Source organism: Polyergus mexicanus, unplaced genomic scaffold, assembly GCF_030449975.1.
Source record: "Polyergus mexicanus isolate NDT 795.1 unplaced genomic scaffold, iyPolMexi1.0 SCAF_9, whole genome shotgun sequence".
Taxonomy (NCBI): domain Eukaryota; kingdom Metazoa; phylum Arthropoda; class Insecta; order Hymenoptera; family Formicidae; genus Polyergus; species Polyergus mexicanus.
Genome location: NW_027223329.1, coordinates 993,654 through 1,012,896, shown reverse-complemented (window position 1 = coordinate 1,012,896; position 19,243 = coordinate 993,654). Strand labels below are relative to the sequence as shown.

The window sequence follows — 19,243 nt, the reverse complement described above, 5'->3', positions numbered from 1 at the left end:
AAATAATGTATCATTTTACAAATGATGAAACTAACAAATAGTCTATTCAAAAAATAAGTGGCTATTCAATACAACTTGTATTTTTGAAATAATACATCAATAGAATAAATTAAATTCTGTGAATATAAAAACACAAAAAGATTATATATATATATATATATATATATATATATATATATATAATTTACTGTAAAAATAAAAATATGATTTAAATGAGATATCACACAAACATTTGCCCGTTGATGAGATAAATTAAATAAGATATGTTATGTGATAATAGAAATAAATATTTTGTAATAACTGTAAAAAAATGTTAGAAAAAAATCAAAATTTTTAATTAATACAATGACATTTATAGAGATATATAGAGATATATAGTATCTTTTGTAAAATGCAATGATAAAAGATAGTATTTTAAATTGGATACTAACTCAAATTTAAAAAACCTCTAATTAGTTTTTCCTTTATAATACTAGAAATATAATAAGAAAAAAAAAAACACATTGTTATTGCTTATATTATATTTGTTTTTTGTAAATTTTAATAAAATTATTTTCGATAAAATTATTCCAGTTTTCATGAAGCAAATCGCATAACTTATTTTATGAGTTTAGTACTGTGTGCAATTAATCTTCTAAATGATTAGTTTATTATGAATAAATTTATATTTCTCTCTAAATGTATATTACACCTGACACAAACGACAGCACTGTTATTACAAAGATGCATTGGAAACAATTTTTATAATTCTTTTCACCTTATCACACTGTAACACATTGGATTCATAAAATCTGAAAGTAATAAGAGACAACATGTTTATTTGATATTACATCATATCATGTAGCAAACACTCAATTAGTTTCTAAATTAAACAGATGAATATATATAGATACTTTAAAACATATAACGGTAAACACAAGTACATTTTTATAGATATTTATTATCATACATTTTAAAAATTCGAGATTATACTAAAGTAAATAATACTCACCAGTGATCAAAATGATCTATATGTGGTTGGGTAACGTGTTGGTATACTTGTGGTGAGAAGACGCGACCAATGTTTCCATCCCAGAACCTTTGCAATTTCAATGCACTTTTCATCAATTTCCTTCAATGGTTTCTCCTCATAATAACGCGTCAATAATTTTAAGTAACGCCCATAATGATTATTAATGTGTGCGTGCCATAAAGATAAAATAATAACCTAGAAAAATGTAAAAATAAATCTTCTTTGTTACATTTTACGTTATATTTACAGATTAATTAATGTATTTATTTAATTAAATATTTTGACTTCACATTCCTGTGCAAATGTGTATTTTTCTAACATATAAAAAAAACACCAATTTTAAAAGATAATTTAAAAGACAATAATGAAATAACATTTACCTTACTATCAGTAGGTTCAGCGAATTTCTGTACTTCTTGCCAGTGATGCGTAACACTTTCGAGTAAATGTTGAAAGGATCGATCTCCTTCCCCAGTCTTTGCTCCATGTATGTATAATCGTGCCAATGCGCAACCTTTCTTCACTAATCCCTCGATCAAACTGTTCTTTTGCTTTTCCATGGTTATCTTGATTTTAGCCGCGTCAGGACGTTGATCATTCTTCAATCCGTAATACGCTAATAACTTATCTTGATCGATATTTGTAATCACAGAGTCAGCGACTGTTACTATTTGATTAGCTAATGCAATAGCGTTTTCCGAAAGATCATCGTGCGGTACATGTCGCCGTGCTTCAGGAGAATCCAAAGATGTCAACATGGCAGTGTGAACGGGTAAATGATCCGAAAAGATACCTTTCAATTCCCCGTATAGCGAATTGGCATGTTCGCCGGGTTCTGTTACACCCAAAAAAAATCAAACAAAGAAAATTCGTCAGTCTCATTTTTCAAAAATAGATTTTCGATTAATATGTAACAAATGTTATATACATAAGAGACCATAAATGTTTATATAAATGTATGTATATATCTATATTACATTAACAATAAGAAGACAAAATTTACAGATTATATATGCTATTGACAAGTATGGAGTAATAGAAAAAAATTATAATTATGGATATACATTATTTAACATATAAATATACATAAAAAAGGGTAGATGCATGTAACAATTGCAAATACATGCCCTAAAATACACATATATTCTTATAAGGAGAGATAATAATATGGAAAAGAGGAAGACAAATCATAATATACATAAATTTTAAACTCATCCCAACTTACTTATAGATGGTGCTATTGGTAGAATATAAACCGGAAAAAAGAAGACACAAAATATTTATACTCTAATACTCATGTGAATTACTCTATAAATGATTATAAATCTATTGTGTATATCTAAAAACATCTATAAGTATATATAAATATTAGATTACCAAATTTTGCAAGATAATTGCACTTTAGATCTCTTATTGCTTCTTGATATTCATCCCACTTTGTAGTTTTCTCCTTCTCTGTTTTAGTAGCAGGACTACTATTTTTCTTGGCAGGCTCAGATATGATATATTTGAATATGTGATTATCCACCTTCTTTCCAATTTCATCTTTAGAAAAAGTCAATATACCTTGAAGATAACTACCAGGGGTAGCATATTTCGATACTCTTTGCAAAAAGAAAAGAAAAATATTTATTAAAATGTGTAATTTCAATAAATTGAAATTATATATTTTGGTAATAAATATTGCAGCTCAATTATATCTTTTTTTCTTTTTCAGTCTACATTACGTGCTGAAGCCAAATGGAAGAAAAAAGTAAATCTAGCATAAAAAGAATGCAACAATAGTTGTTATTATATATATATATATATATATATATATATATATATATTTGTCAAATCAAATAATTGTTCATAAGAAAGTTTCATGTTTTTGAGGAGTCTTTCTAACTACATAAACATAAAATTGCCCCCACTTTCTCTTTAAAGGGGGCGGAGGGCAACTTTAAAATTTTAAATGGGATCCCCTATAAAATGTTACATATTTGGATTTTATGAGAAAAAAACAAGTAAATTTTATTTAAAACATTTCTTTGAAAAATGCTTCTATCAAAAGTTAAACTTTTAAAGTAGAGTGCATCAAAACTAATGATAAAACCATAAATTAAATGAAACATTATAGTTTTTTTATTTTTTACTTTATTAAATGTTCAAACTGTTGTTTATTCTCATCTAAACACATTAATCCTTACAAAATTTTATCTAGCCTAATCTAATCTAACCTAAACAACATTTCTGGGCTTATGCTAGCACAAGTTTTGTAAAAAGAAATAATAAGTGTTTAGATGAGAATGGACAACAGTTCGAACATTTAATAAAGTAAAAAAATTGCAAAACTACGGTTTTTCATTAAAAAATGTTTAAGTTACCCCCTGCCCCCTTTAAAAGAGGAGCGGGAGCAATTTTATGTTTATATAGTTAGAAAGGCCCCTCGAAAACATGAAACTTTCTCATGAACAATTTTTTGATTTGACAAATATTTTTAAAGTTATTAGCTTGTAACACTTTACGTGGGCCACCTTATATATATGCAACAGAATATTATATTCCTACAGAGAAATAATATATTTCTTCATTAGAGTATGAATTACACTAATGTACAAATTGGCATATAATTCAAAAGCAAAGTATATGTAAAAAAAATCAAATAATTCTTATGCAATAAAATATTCGCCAATAATTGAATGATAGAACTTGGAAAGAGAACTATGGAAATATACAAATGAGAATATCTATAAAGTTCTCTAAAATTTGTGAACAAAGGAACAATATGTGCCGAGTTTTAATTGAAAGTAGCAGTGAAAACAAAAGCATATATTATTGAGTAATACATAGGCAAATTTCTTTTATCGAAATTTAATCTATATGTATTATTTAGATATGTAGTGTATATCAATTAAAAATTATGTATAAAAACAAAGAAACAGAAAAGAAATAAAATTAAATAAATATTTGCCTGTGTTCCTAGAAATTATCATCCTTGTCTGGCAATAAGAAACATCTTAATATTGTGTATCTTGTATAATATACAATATCTTGATTAAAGACATTAAAGACATTATCAGCATGCATTTAAAAATGTGTCAAAGCGTATAAATATGCAGCGAGTGTCTTCATATTTATTTAAAGCAATTTCACAAATGCAAAATGTATATAAAAATGGTATTATAGACTCACTTGTTTTCAGTGCTGCAATGTAAGATAAAAAAAAGAAAATTATCTTAGTAGCGCACTCTCTCTTTAGTACCAAATAATATATATATATATATATTATATATATTTCAATATTTCTATAAATTAATCTTCTATAAATTAATCTCACAAAATTTACACATATTTTTTAAATAATCTGACATCAATATTTTCTTAGTAAAAATATATATTTGTAATATTTAATACATATAGAGTTTACAATAACTTTTTTTATTTATATAATTTTATTTATGTAAATGGTTAAAAATCTAAAATTTTGAGAATTAAACTTTAAAAAATTTAATAATAATATAAAACATCGTATTCTTTCATTTTAAGTATGTTTTGGCAAAATTTTACTTTGATTTTGCTCTATTGTTTAATGTTGAAATTAAGAAAGTATTTAATCTTAAAAATTAAGAAGTTATGTAAAGATAGCTTCCCCGATCAAAACTTTACTAAATAAATAAATAAATAAATAAATAAATAAACAGATTATTTAAAGAAAATGCATATAGTAAATTTTGCGATTCAAATTTAGACGTCTTATATATATAAATTTATGTAAGAAATATGATAAAAAATATAACTTTTATTATTCAAATATTTTTAGATCGACATTCTAAAAAAAACTAAAAATTTCTAATTATAAAAATCACACAATACTTTACAATCAAAGCATACTACCATAATACAATATTAGCATTAAACTCATATAAAAAATTATCAAGACTATTTTTACATACAAAAGACATGTAATTTTGCTTATAATATCTTAAGCATACAATTTGTGGATGTATGTGAAATAAGTGATAAAATAATAAATTATTTAGATAACAGATCAATAAATGATATATTCCTAACATGTATCATGTATTTTAATATTATGAATTATATGTATAATGTATAATTGTATAACATGGATACATTGTGTATATAGTTAACAAAGTGAAAGAAATAAAAATTCAAATTTAAATTTTGGTAAAAAATAATTAATTTTAATAATCTATGTCAGTGACTTTAAAATTAGTTTTCGCTGTGACAAAACTTGAGTAACTATCTAACTTAACTTGGGATTTTAGTTTAAATTTTAAAGTTTTCTTTGTAAATGATTTGGTATGTCAGTTTTTTTCTTTTTTTTAAACAAACCATTAATATTCGAGTATATTTATTATTATGACTGCAAGAATAAATTTAAGAAATATCAAATTCCTTAAAAATATAAAATTTTGTACATATCAAAGTATTGTGAAAAAAAAAGAAGTTGTACATATATTATAGATATATAAATGCAAATACTTACTTGCTTTCATTGGACAGTGGAGCAATATACAAAGGAAGAATATGACCAAGTGGAATAAATGCAGCAACCATCTTTTTTCCACCAATAATAGCTTGTGATTGATTGGCATAAATGTCCAAATTAATTGGTGTACTAAGTTTTTGACTTAGGAGTAATGGCATATCTGTTAATCTTTCCAATAAATCTTTCTTTTCATGACGTATATGCATTTTCAAAGTGTAGTCTCCTTTTTCTAGTTTTTGGATTGTATACTGTAACAGATTAATATTATTTTCATATTTTTAATAGAATTGTGGGTGATCAAACTCCATGTATTCTAGAAATTTATGAAATTATTGTTTTGTAAATATTATACATTCTTAAATATATTTTCTCTATTAGATATTTAAATCCATCCCATTTTCAAATTTTTTATTTTATATATATCAACTGTATTTCTAAAAAAGATTAATGTACAATCATATAGCGATAAATTAAATATATTATAATATTTTTTATCATACCTTTACATAAATATTTTGAAATTTGAATGAAAATACTCACTTTAGATGGATATGCATCTCCGCAACTTATTAATTGTTTGTTGCTATCATAAATCATCCACATTTGACTCTCATATTCATTCTCATACAACAAATCACTAAGCAATGCAGCATTTGGTGTGACTTCAGTCGCTTTTGCCGAGTGGAATGTGTACGTTATTTGCAATTCGTATATTTGTCGTGACGGTGGAATAATATCACGTGCTCGTAGAGGAGCAATTTTCGATTCATTAGGCCTATACAATGTTCAAATGGGATGGTCAAATGTACCTCATAATTATTAGCGTAGAAATAAATAGGGGCATGAAAATATATAAGTTTTAATTAAGACATACTTTAAGATCTGCACAGATGTCTTTAGAGAAATATTGGGTACAACTTCTTCGTTTCTAAGAGAGCTACGTAATTCAAGGCGATTTATTCCATCCCCAGATAGCATCGTAAGGTTACCATTTATCATATGAATCCCATGAAATTCTATGGAATAATCGATAAGCATGTCACCCAAATTTGCCCAATATTTTGCAATAACAACTTCTAAAATTAATCCACCCTAAAGAAAAAAAGATCATAAATGTATAAATTAGAAAATTTTATATAAAACTAAGATTAGTTATTTACAATAAATTTGTATATATTTTTAATAAAATTTTTTCATACTTGGACAGCAAATGGTTGAATGGTTTCTGATTGAGATGTAACACTGATTATTTTGTTAACTTCAAGGGTTTTGCAGGCCATGCGAGGTTTTAATTGAACAGTATGGAGCACAAATCTACCAGTCTTATCCTTTTCTGCACTTTTTAATCTAAGAACTAAGCAAATAAAAATATAATATAAATAATATAACTCTATAATTATTTAATATTATTTATATAACTATTTAATATAATTATTTGTATATATTATTGTAATATCTAAGTTGTATTATAACAAAACAGCTAAATATAAGTGTGTCTTTCCTTATATCTTACCTGCCCAAGTAGCATCTTCTGGAACAAGAATAAAATGACGCTGAATTGTGTTGGGTTTGAACAAAACATTCGTATACGTTAAGTCAGGAAGAAGAACAGTCTTCGGTAATGTCATTGGTTGGACGACAGTCACCGGAATTTGGAATACTGGTCCTTTCGCGATATTAGTAACGTCATATGCTCGTACACTAAAAATATTTACAAATTCAAACTCTTTCGCAACACATTATTTCAGAATACTTTTAATAGCAATATAAAATACATATCTACCTAGTGGCATGAACACCTTCTGGTAAATTGGATGCTTCAACTCTAATAGCGAAAGAGCGAGGCATATGCATTAAATCCAGATGTGTTGGAAATTGGACCCACGAAACATCACACACAAGTGTTAACTTCAGGTTGAAGTCAATTTTGCGCGATGGTTCTGCAAAACGACTTATAAACATTATATTATACCATTCTATATATGACTGATTCTAAAATGTTTTACACCAAACTTAAAGAGAGAGAGAGAGAGAGAGAGAGAGAGAGAGAGAGAGAGAGAGAGAGAGAGACAGAGAGAGAGACAGAGAGAGAGACAGAGAAAGAGAGAATATTATCTTATGAAATATATATACCTATATTTTCACTATTTATGAATACTGGTTCGACTGTAATTGCATAATCCTTTGAACGATCGATTACACCTGTTCTCATATGAATGCCTTTAGAATTATTGACTCCGCAATTGATGGTAAATCGAATGTCTCTTTCAGGGGCATCGCTGTACGAAACGAGATTATCAAACGCGCGTTCAACTTGTAATAAGCCGGACCCTTGTGCGAATTGATCTAAGTTGGATATATAAAGAGCAGTATTTTCAAGAGCCCTTTTTATACTGTAAGGAGAATACGGACAACCTTTGGCAAGAAGACCTGATATAAGAACCGCTAGAAAAAAAGATAATATAAGAATATTTGTGGAATTATGGGTCTATTTTAATGTTAATTGGAAAGAAATTTCAATACATACCTACAGCGCCGGTTACATGCGGGCTTGCCATACTTGTGCCATTCATAAGTTGACTTTTCCTAAGTGTAAAGTTTGGAACGCTGGTAATAGCACCTCCTGGTGCGCATACTGTTACACCGGCACCTCCATCTATCATAGGGCCGCGGGATGACCAAGTATATGGCATGCCTGGCATCTTTTCTCTTAAAGAATATTCAGCTACCATCATATCAGGTGATACATAAGCACCAACGCTAATAATACTGTTTGAACTGATGTCTGGTGGAGTTCCTATATTTTTTTTTCAAAAGTATTTGGATACATGAAGATATCAAGAATCACATTGCATATTAAAGAAATTAACTCTATATAAATATGTCTCGTATTTGTAACAGTAATATAAATTGTATTAAGTAATTAAGTTGATGCCAAAAAGAAAAATACAAAAAGTTGATAGAATTTTATATATATATATATATATTTACCAATGGTACACAAAGCCGGTCCAAGATTGCCAGCAGATGCAACCCAAACTACACCATATTCATCAATAACTTCATTCATCAGTTCTCCTATTCTACCAGTATTTGACCAATGAGCATGTTCTCCATAACTCATATTTATCACATGAATTTTCTCTTTACGCTGCATTATATGAATCATTGCCCGTACTACAGCGGTTCCAGTTTCCATTGTACCGATACGTCCGTCACCAACTGTCAGTGATATAATCTGGGCTCCTGGTGCGACTCCATTCAATTCTGGATTATCAGGAAAATACGCAGCTGCAATTGATGCTACATGTGTCCCATGACTTGCTGTAATAAGATTAAAAAAAAAAACTCTACAAAAAAATTCATACTAAATATTATAAGATTTCAACACAATTTCTCCTATTATACTTACAACATAAGCTGACAATTTCTAATGTATTTCCCTCATCATGGATATTAATACTAACGTTTAATTGGTCTTCTTCAGTAAGAGGATCAAAATCTTTTGTAACAGAATATTCACCGAGAAAAACACCATCTTCCAGATTACCTTCTTCAGACGTGTCGATACATGCCCTGCATGAGAAAGATATTAAATTAAAAAAGATAGGCATTAGATAGACATTAAATTAAACGAAAAAATGTAATGGAAATAACTTACATTTTAAATAGATACACATATATATTAATATTATTATATATTCTTGTAATATGATTACCTCCAAATGTTACCATCATGGAAAACAACACAATCATAAGTAGGTCCTACATCACAATATTTTTTTTCAATGTTATTCAATACTTCAATTCTGGATTCGAGCTCTTCTTTTTGTAATTTTTCTTCTAAAGTCGACAACTGTGGATTCTTGCTCTCAAATTCCTGTGCATTAGTTATTTAAAGTGGAATAATATCATTAATTGTTCATAAATAATTGGCTAATTATTTTAAAACAAATTATAATTAAACAATACATAATATTGTATCAAATAATATATACCATTTTATAACAACAATACAAGATCATTAAGTTCTTATATTTTTTAATATTTTCTGTGTATATTTTCTCTACATATATATTTACACTATTTTGTATCTTTAAATATCAGTAATTTTAATAATATTGGGATAAAAAAATTAATCAGATTAATAAGAATGGTACATATAGTATTAATATAATGCTTTGCTTAAGTTGATATTATGTAATGAATCAATGTCTTTACAATAGATCAATCTGCCAAATACAAATATAGCATTAGATACGGATCACTGTGGCATGTTGTGAAATAGCGACCTGATTTAATTGCATGATCTGACATGCTCACAATACTCCTATCTTTGGATCACATGGACTAAAACTCTAATTATAAAGCACCCAGACACGTTTTCACTGATTTGGAGTAATTATTGTAATGTCAGCAATATTATAGTTACATTCATCAAATAAGACCATTACACAAAAAAATAGTTTTATACTTATATTGCAAAGAAAACTACAAAAGATTCTAATAATTTTAATTTAAGATATCAGAAAGAATGAGAGAAATAGTTTCAGACAAATTACTAATATCTTATATATAAAAAACTCTATTATTACATTCATGTATCATACTTGTAATTGTCTCGAAGCTTCTGCAAGCGCTGTTTTATGACCATCATCCCAAAGACGCTTCTTACGTTCTGCCACTATTCTTTCCTTTAATTTAGTAGGATATAATGAATACAAATTTTTTAAACCAATATGATATTCTCCAGTGGGATTATTCCATTTAGATGGAACCTAAATATTAAACATTAAAAATTTAAATATAAAAATTGCTACCTTACATTAAAAATAAAAATGTATATATTTTGTGTAATTTATTCATAACTATTTTTAAAGCATTCTTCACAATATTAATTATAACATGTAAATTATAATTTTTATATACTTTTTTTGTCTATAATAATTTTACATTTAAGTAAATAAATTTATTCATAATTGCTATTTATATATAAGTAGCATTAAATTGTAAATTAATCATTTACTATGTATCCAACAGTCATATTAAAAGCAGAAAATATGCAACAAAATTTTTTTTACGACATAATATCTCTTAACATGCGGTAGAATGTTTCACGCAAACCTACCTTTAATTTACGACCAGTCAGGCCAATTATATAGCCATCTGGTGCTTGAACAACTTTGCTAGTATCTACATCTCCTGCTCCACTACAGTCAAATCTTTCGATAATTTTTGGTTTTCCATCTGAAGTTATCTAACAGTAAGTCCCAAATTATATTTACAAGTAATAATAATTTTTCTTTATATATATATATATATATATATATATATATATATATATATATATGTTTACAAGCTTCTTGTAAATTAATCTCTTTACATATACAAAAAGGCTATTTTATAAAATTTTTGTATAAAAAGTTTAATCTTTTTGTAAAACAATTTACCAAAAGCTTGCAATATATATATATATATATATATATATACATAAAAGATATTAAAGAAAGAATTTAGGATTTTAGGATTGATATGTACTAAGTTAAATAAAAAAAAGTAGTTTAATAAAACTTAATAAAGAGATCAAAAAAATCAATTCTGTCAGAAGCAATTTTTTATACTTTTAATGTAAATCCTTCTTTTAACATCTTCTATATATTCAAGATAATTAAAATCATGTACGTGTATATATCTAAGAAGCTTTATATCCTTATAAAGATATAAATTTAACAAATATTTCCAAAAAATATATATAATAAATGTAATAATATAATTTTACAGAATTTTTTGTTGAACAAGGAATAATATACGCAATAAAATATTATATTATGATATAATATAATATATGTTATAATACTGTAATATGAGCTTATAATTGTTGTTAAAGAAGATTTTAAGATAAAATATTTAGCATAAACAAGTAAAATGTAGCAACTTGCTGACATTTATGACCAAAACCTTCTTTCCATACACTAGTACAATACAAAAAAATCATAATATCTAAAGAAAATAAATAGCATGACTTTTATCTTTCAAGGAGAAACAATTCACAAGATACATAGGAAACAACAAATTAAAAAAGAAGTATGAGAAAGTCGAGTTATTTGTTAGACGAAATACACAATTATTTTTGCGAATTGTCACATTTCGAGAATAAGAGAACAGTCCGAAAAGAATATTATAAGAACGTGACGCTTTGTGGAGTTTTTTGTACGGCGAGGCGTGTCGACATACACAATAACCAAATACCGCTGGACATTCATCCCCGCGCTCACCTGCATACCCGGAGCCCCGGGGTCCACCCCCGAGTCAAAGATCGCGATAACGACGCCCCGACCATCGTATTCGGGATATTTGGTGAGAAATTGAGTGACACCCGTCTCTTTCTTAGGCAGCAGGCCCCAAATAGGAAAGTTACAATCAATGACGCCTGCCATATTTCGAATGCCACCGTGACTGTGGGAAAAACCACACTCGGGATATTTCCTTTGTACCGTGCCACGGCTTTATATATCAATCAAAAAACGGGATCTGCGCCTGCGTGCGCTCCGAAAACGCCAGATTTTGAGGTTATGTTAGCGACGAACGGTAAAACATCGTTCCCCAATAATTTCGGTTAAACCATTGAATGTAAATGCTCAAGATGGCAGCACCATAATCATAGGACCGTAGTTACGTCAATAATTATACACATACCCAGATACACGTGTGCGCATAGTAGATGCAGCATGCAGCCGAAGCGATCGAACCATCGAACGCTCGATTAGTCGGTGTTAGTGCGCGTCGTAGAGGTTATGTTTCTCTCTCTCTCTCTCTCTCTCTCTCTCTCTCTCTCTCTTTCTCTCTCTCTCCTATCCCGTGTGTATACATATTTTGAATAAGTGCATAAATCAAACTGGCTCGATCATACCCGATCGTATTTTCCGCGTACGTACGCGGGGAAAGTGCGATACTTGTCCGATAAGACGCGTCGAGAGTGACGTAAGCGTGTGAATCGACGAGTCATGTGCAAATTTAAGGCATGGTTATCACGCAACGAAAGATGAAGCAGGTTGCGATCTTCACGGTTTGCGTATTATTGGGTGAGTGATTTGTAGATGAAAGCTGTATCGCGACAGTGGTGATCGCGCGTCGATTGTATTCGGTAAAATGACCGACCTGCTCTTGAATCTCTTCGCGCTTTGTTTAGTCTCTTCACGATTAATATTAGAGCCAAAAACGCAATGTATATAACAAATAATCGAATCTTTACAGCCCTATTATCACGCTCGCCCTTCCGAATACTATAGATTTACTACCGTTATATGTCGTTCGTACAAAACAGCTGTTTTATGCTTATACGTTTATATAATAATAATTATATATGTTGACTTTTGTATATGACATATATATATATATATATATATAATACTACTATAGAATGCTATAAATTATAACTATATGGGCTAGAAACTAGAAATAGCGCAAGATATATCTTTAGCAGACTCCTATTTTTCTAATTCAAACTTTACCTCGAACATTGAAAGATTTCTCAAGTATACATTAAATAAAAATTATTGAGAAAAAACAGAAGTGTATATAAAAGACAGCTGTTCGATAAGAAACGTGTCTCATAAATCGAATCATTCTGCCATAATTAATCATCCGTAATGTCGCGACATTATCGAGAAGTATTATATATCTACTTTATCGAACTAAATTTTCTGTAATAAAAACTCTTGAATCTCTTTCCATTATGAAATAAATCGAATGCTTCATTATTCTTTATTTCTTAATGTTGAGAAATGCAGTTTCAATATTTATTTTAGTATTTATTGCGTAAACAAGTATTGTCGAGGATAAATTAAAAAATTTATTATTCTGGAAATTGTATTGTATATCGTCTTCTGTGAAACAACAACAATCGACAATAATATTCTAACTTAACCATTAAACGTACTGATAATGAGCGTGGAAAATAGGACAGTCATAGAAAAGGGGAAAATTTTTTTGAACATTAATTGCTGATTAATTTTATCTTAAGTAAACTATTATTGGATAAATAAATAGATGGATAAAAAGAAGGAATAACGATATATTGGATGAGAAAGCTAAACATTGCAAGAAGCAGGAAATTTAACATTTTATTAATTTGAAAATTTTGCCGAGATCTAATAATCTGTATAAGTATTTATATGCAATTATTATTAAAACGGTTTGATACGAATAAAGCGAATATTATTCATGTCGCACGCAAAACGCAAGTTGATAAGATACGAACTGTCAATGAGATACATTTATTTAATTTTATTCATTTATGAGATTTAAATAAGTATTGTATTATTGTGAAATTTTATTAAAAGAATACGAAAGTTGCTAAATATTATTTTTCTCTTCTTTTTCGCTTCTAGCAGTGTTGGGCTTTTATAAAACCGTCGTGACTACAGAAGAGGAACGATCTTTCGACCGCGGTCGACATCGCGGGGATAAGATTAATTTAGGTGATAGAAACAATGTCGTCGAAGTCGCAACTGAAAAAATTCGCCATGTCGAGGAGGAATCATCGGATGGAGACATCAAGAACATCGAGGAGGCGAAGATTCGCATCCGCGAGCTGGAGGGCAAGCTCCAACATCTCGAGGCGGCGATCAAAAACGGAATAGCGAAGGACTTTCCGACGGTCAAGTTTCTGAATTACAAGAACCGAAAGCGAATACTGGTGACGGGTGGCGCGGGTTTCGTCGGCTCCCATCTGGTTGATCGTCTGATGCTCGCCGGACACGAGGTTATAGTCGTCGACAACTTCTTCACCGGCAGAAAGCGAAATGTCGAGCACTGGGTCGGTCACGAGAACTTCGAGTTGGTACATCACGACATCGTGAGACCGTTGTATCTGGAGGTCGACGAGATATATCATCTCGCTAGTCCGGCCAGTCCGCCGCACTACATGTTAAATCCCGTAAAAACGATAAAGACGAACACTTTGGGTACTATAAATATGTTAGGTGAGTAGATCTTATTGTAAACGGAAGGAATAAATATGAAAACAGAGATAATGTTATGTAACTTATTGATGATATTTCAGGTCTCGCGAAACGAGTCGGCGCGCGAGTATTAATTGCGAGCACGTCGGAAGTATACGGAGATCCTAATGAACATCCACAAGCGGAAACTTACTGGGGTCATGTAAATCCTATCGGTAAGATTGATCTTCTTTATATTGTTCGCACAAATTGAATAATGCGTTGAATAATTGACAAATTCTTGATGTATATACAGGTCCACGAGCATGCTACGACGAAGGAAAACGAGTTGCCGAAACATTGAGCTATGCTTATATGAGACAGGAAGGTGTTTCAGTCCGAGTAGCACGAATTTTTAATACCTTCGGCCCAAGAATGCACATGAATGACGGTCGTGTCGTATCAAATTTTATCCTCCAAGCTTTACAAAATAATTCAATTACGATTTATGGCAGTGGAGAACAAACGCGATCGTTTCAATACGTCTCCGATTTGGTAGACGGATTAGTAGCGTTAATGGCATCTAATTATACCTTGCCTGTGAATATCGGAAATCCCGTGGAACATACAATCGAAAGTAAGATTTGCTTGTTATACATAATTTTTTCTAAGTCTTTTTTGATATTTGTCTAAAATTCTACATTTTAACTTGTTTCAGAATTTGCGCGTATAATAAAAGATTTGGTGGGTGCTACTAGTAAAATAATTGAACTCGCGGCAGTCGAAGATGATCCGCAGAGAAGAAGACCGGATATTAGTAGAGCCAAAAAATATTTGAATTGGGAACCAAAGGTTCCTTTGGTTGAAGGCCTGAAGAAAACTATAGTATACTTCGCTAAAGAATTGCAAAGAACAAAACATTTTCAAAAAAGTAATTTTAAACAGTCTTCTTATAAAAACGATCACGATATAGTAGAACAACTTTAGAGGATCAAGTGTAACGATACGCGATTAATGTATCCACTTTCAAAAGTGGCGTGAAAGTGCCATTAAGCTATGGACCAGTATGTGCCAAGAAATCCCCGTCCAATCAAATTTTACATTAAATTTATATAGCAATCGATATACAATTATACGCTCATCTTATTAAACAGTCTCTCTTAAATTTCTTCCTAATAAATAAATGTTGTGTTCCTCGTAGTAATAATTTAAAATTAATTTTTATTTTTTTTCCATGACTATGTATTATATAATTTGATAATAATTTTATTTCAAATATATATTTGAAAATATGTTTCCTACTATATTTATTTCTTTTATTATTGTCTATATTAAATTATCTTAATGTATAGATTCTAGGTAGATATAATTTTTATAAATTTATTCATGCGTATGATCTCTGCGCATTCGTATAAGTTTTTTAAGTAAAATTGAAAATGGTGCTGGTGATATAAGAGAATGTGTTTTCTTTTCTTTGTAATATGTTAAAAATCGCATGTGTAATCTCTCTTTTGAGCATAAACAAATTTGCTTAGCTCTTACATGTAAACATGTTTAAATATAGCTATCCAACGTTGTATCCGCCTTTATTTTCTGTATTGTAAATAATGTTATTACAAATGTGTACTTGTAATATAAACTTTAAGAAACATTTATATAAGTTACTTTTAAAAATATAGCAGTAATGTGAAAGTTTTGGCGACTCTTGTACAATGCCATCGAAACGAATGATATTTATAATGCCGATAAAAAGTAACATATATTTATATTAGAACTGTATATGATATTAATATTTAGTATGATCACATAAACTCTCTGTAAGACTGTAATAACAAACACAATGTGTAAACAAGAAAGTAATTTTATATTTTATATATAAGTAAAGAGCGGAAAGAGAAATATTATTAGCAGAAAGAAATCATCTCTTTATATATAACAATAATATATATATATATATATATATATATATATATATATGTCCTTTATACAATATAACTTGTATAATATAATTAGTTTCTATATTATCGTTATCGAAAATGATCATTTTATCGCGGTAAGTTTTTTTCGTACGAATGTGAAAAGTAGGAATAATATTTTGTAAATTCCTTATATATATTGTAGAAATATAAGAGGGAGATTAGTGTAAATATATATATATATATAAATGTATGTATAAAAATTGCAAAAATTGAGAATTATAATATATATAATAATTCGATATGTGTTATTAACATTGAGAGAAAGAGAGAAAACGTAGTTATTTCTGAATAAAGCATAAAACACTAACAAACTAATGACGAAGTACAATTTAGTGTTATTTCTATCTAACAACTTTATATGTTATTATGCAACAATCGCAACTAAACTGGAGTAGACTGGAGATGAAGACTGGAGTAATATGCAAAACACTGCCACTACCAGTGCCAAGCAAAACGTAAGATCTCCCTCCTTATCCCATCGGCTCTCTCCGATGGCTTCGGATACCAAGCGTTTACGAATGTCAACGAAGGACGCCTAGATCTAGTGTGCACCGCGCAATCAGCGTCAGCGTTTGGATATGGTGTGGGATCTCTTACGCATTTCGTGCGCAGCTAGCGTATTGTGCCATTTAACTTTAGTCTATTTGTGACTATTGTATAGTCGTTTTGCCACGACATACATTCGCTCCCTTTTGTCATCGTCTTTTAGTTTATTTCCCTGGAAATGTTTGTAGATTACCATATACTTCTCTGTATAATACAAAGCTGATATTTTAATCGTATAAATATGATTAAGATTCTGAAGTAAGATTAGAAAGAATATTAATTGTACATTAAATAGACATTTTAATTCGTTTCGAAATACATATAAAAAGCGTTTTTTTTTTTTTTTCCATAACATTAATTTCACTAGAAGTAGTTTACTCAACTCTAAAAAACAGATCCTCTCCGCGAATAATTAATGTTACATTATAAAGCATATCGTTATGCACAGAATGTTTAGATATTGCAGATATCTCGCGTACATACGAGGAAGAAGGATTTTTCTTTCCTAATATGTATTAGCATAAATACCCGGTCTCCGCGTAGAATTGATGGAGCTCTTCTTATATTTCTTCAGAGATTATATCGAAAGAGCGAGTTTCACGAAGGTATCCGACGATAGAAAAGATGCAAATAAAAGCGTTATATATACAAATATTAATATCATGATGTTCTTTCAATGCTTTTCAGTCTTGTGCAAAGGATATAATTCTTGGACATATTGGCACATTACCGTGGCAAGAGATCTTATAAAATTACAAGCGTAGAGGAAAACAACAACGTTCAAGTTCTAATCCTACTTTATTAGCAGGCGGTCCATGAGTCCCCGCATATTTATACCACAGTTTATTTCTTTCACTCGCGATGGAGTTCGCAGTAATGTCGTCGGACAATTCCACTTTATCGTTGCAAACGATGGAACTTTGAAAAAGTTGAATTTCATTGCCGCAATCGTGCTTAGTTTTATGAATATCTAGTTGTATGCAAATATTCACGTTAATTCCTTTATATTGGTTCTTATACTTTCGTAAAAATGCTTTCAGTAGTCAAGCATTCGTTTCATTTTGAAATCACTTAGATTTTTTCATTAAAGCAATATGACAATTATATATTCAAAAATAGAAATATCGAGAAATTGTTCAAAAAATATCACGTGCAATAAAGTTTCGTCAATAGTAGTCTCCCCATTTTTATATTAACATTAATTCTATAAAAATTTCTATAATTTTGCCATGAAAATTAGCTTTACAAATGCCTTCTAAATATAACCAGTCTTGATGAATAAAATTAATTAATCTAGAAAAGATTGCCGTTACTGCAAAATGTTGTATCTACGTATTCTTCTAGGTTTGAATCAACAACAAGTGACAACATCGTATGCAAACGAAGCACGAACATCTCGAGACAAAGTTCTCGTGACTGGAACCGGCAGACGGATTGTTTTCCCGGAGAAATGCAAATAGAATGAACGATATAGATCCAGATATCTTGTCCCTCCGTCGCCAGAGATTGTTCATGAAGTTTTATTTCACTTCCAAGGATATGATTTACATAAGAGTTAAATTCAACGATTACGACGGACAGAGATACGGTTTCGCAAGGGACCTTGGCGACACGATGGGATATTTTATCAAATGAGGTATGTAAATATTTCTTGCTCTGTATATTCCTACATGCAAAAAGAAATTAGAAATCTCTCTTTCTCTCTCAGTAATAATGATATATTTAAGGAAATTGAACTCTCGACTTCTTTCACTCCCGATTAAATATATTTTATAAATAATTATAAGATAATGGTTATAAAAAATTAATTATTGTCTAAGAGAATTATAATATAATTTATAACTTATGCGCGAAAGATTAGCGATGGATTTTAAATTGAAAGATGAACGCGTTCACGAATGACTAACTAAGTAACGATTTCTTCTACGAGTTATATCTATTGGCATAGGAGGTGAACAGAAACTATACCAGAAAATGCGATATAGATATGAAGATAAAATATCGCGCTATTTGGAGAAATTTCTTATTAAATATATAGGCAACATACATTTCCGAAATAGCAATATAAGGTTAAAAATTTGTGAGACATTATTTTCATCAACTTATAATGTAAGCTTATTTCAGCTATTTTTCGTTTTTATCTCCTTAAAATATGAATATCATTGTTTCATCCGAAGTATAGAATGCATAAAATTATACATAGATCTAGAAACATCCCCTCCCCAAAAATATAACTGTTAAAAGAATCAGTTTTTCAATTAATTTAAAA

General features: G+C 29.5%; 2 protein-coding genes across 4 annotated transcripts; one reads left to right on the top strand and one right to left on the bottom strand.

The window, feature by feature from the left end:
* Nucleotides 1-483: 483 nt before the first annotated feature.
* LOC138936228 (tripeptidyl-peptidase 2-like) lies at nt 484-12,008 on the bottom strand. Of its 2 annotated transcripts, XM_070301454.1 has the most exons (19): nt 11,783-12,008; nt 10,636-10,764; nt 10,118-10,285; nt 9,227-9,387; nt 8,920-9,083; nt 8,499-8,831; nt 8,035-8,304; nt 7,641-7,952; nt 7,291-7,447; nt 7,021-7,208; nt 6,707-6,861; nt 6,382-6,599; nt 6,048-6,282; nt 5,505-5,755; nt 4,187-4,198; nt 2,390-2,616; nt 1,393-1,847; nt 992-1,207; nt 484-791 (listed from the first exon to the last, which is right to left on the bottom strand). In XM_070301454.1, the coding sequence occupies exons 1-18, from the start codon at nt 11,942-11,944 to the stop codon at nt 998-1,000; spliced, it is 3,807 nt and encodes a 1,268-aa protein (XP_070157555.1). In that variant the 5' UTR covers nt 11,945-12,008; the 3' UTR covers nt 484-791; nt 992-997. The 2 variants fall into 2 exon arrangements, with proteins under 2 accessions (XP_070157555.1, XP_070157556.1); XM_070301455.1 differs by lacking the exon at nt 4,187-4,198.
* Nucleotides 12,009-12,230: 222 nt separating this feature from the next.
* Nucleotides 12,231-16,377, top strand: Uxs (UDP-xylose synthase). Of its 2 annotated transcripts, none has more exons than XM_070301040.1 (5): nt 12,231-12,589; nt 13,901-14,491; nt 14,572-14,685; nt 14,766-15,086; nt 15,168-16,377. In XM_070301040.1, exons 1-5 carry the CDS (start codon nt 12,529-12,531, stop codon nt 15,434-15,436), a joined length of 1,356 nt encoding a protein of 451 aa, XP_070157141.1. In that variant the 5' UTR covers nt 12,231-12,528; the 3' UTR covers nt 15,437-16,377. The 2 variants fall into 2 exon arrangements, with proteins under 2 accessions (XP_070157141.1, XP_070157140.1); XM_070301039.1 differs by having other exon boundaries at nt 13,898-14,491.
* Nucleotides 16,378-19,243: the final 2,866 nt, after the last annotated feature.

Excerpts from the sequence above, each read along its gene's own strand:
- LOC138936228 (XM_070301454.1), bottom strand. The coding sequence starts at position 11,944 with ATGGCAGGCGTCATTGATTGTAACTTTCCTATTTGGGGCCTGCTGCCT. Across the intron at positions 8,305-8,498 it reads ACCGGCTTTGTGTACCATTG|GAACTCCACCAGACATCAGT; the intron begins GTAAATATATAT and ends AAAAAAATATAG. Across the intron at positions 7,448-7,640 it reads CATAAATAGTGAAAATATAG|AACCATCGCGCAAAATTGAC; the intron begins GTATATATATTT and ends GTCGTTTTGCAG.
- Uxs (XM_070301039.1), top strand. The coding sequence starts at position 12,529 with ATGGTTATCACGCAACGAAAGATGAAGCAGGTTGCGATCTTCACGGTT. Across the intron at positions 14,686-14,765 it reads GGGTCATGTAAATCCTATCG|GTCCACGAGCATGCTACGAC; the intron begins GTAAGATTGATC and ends ATGTATATACAG. Across the intron at positions 15,087-15,167 it reads CGTGGAACATACAATCGAAA|AATTTGCGCGTATAATAAAA; the intron begins GTAAGATTTGCT and ends AACTTGTTTCAG.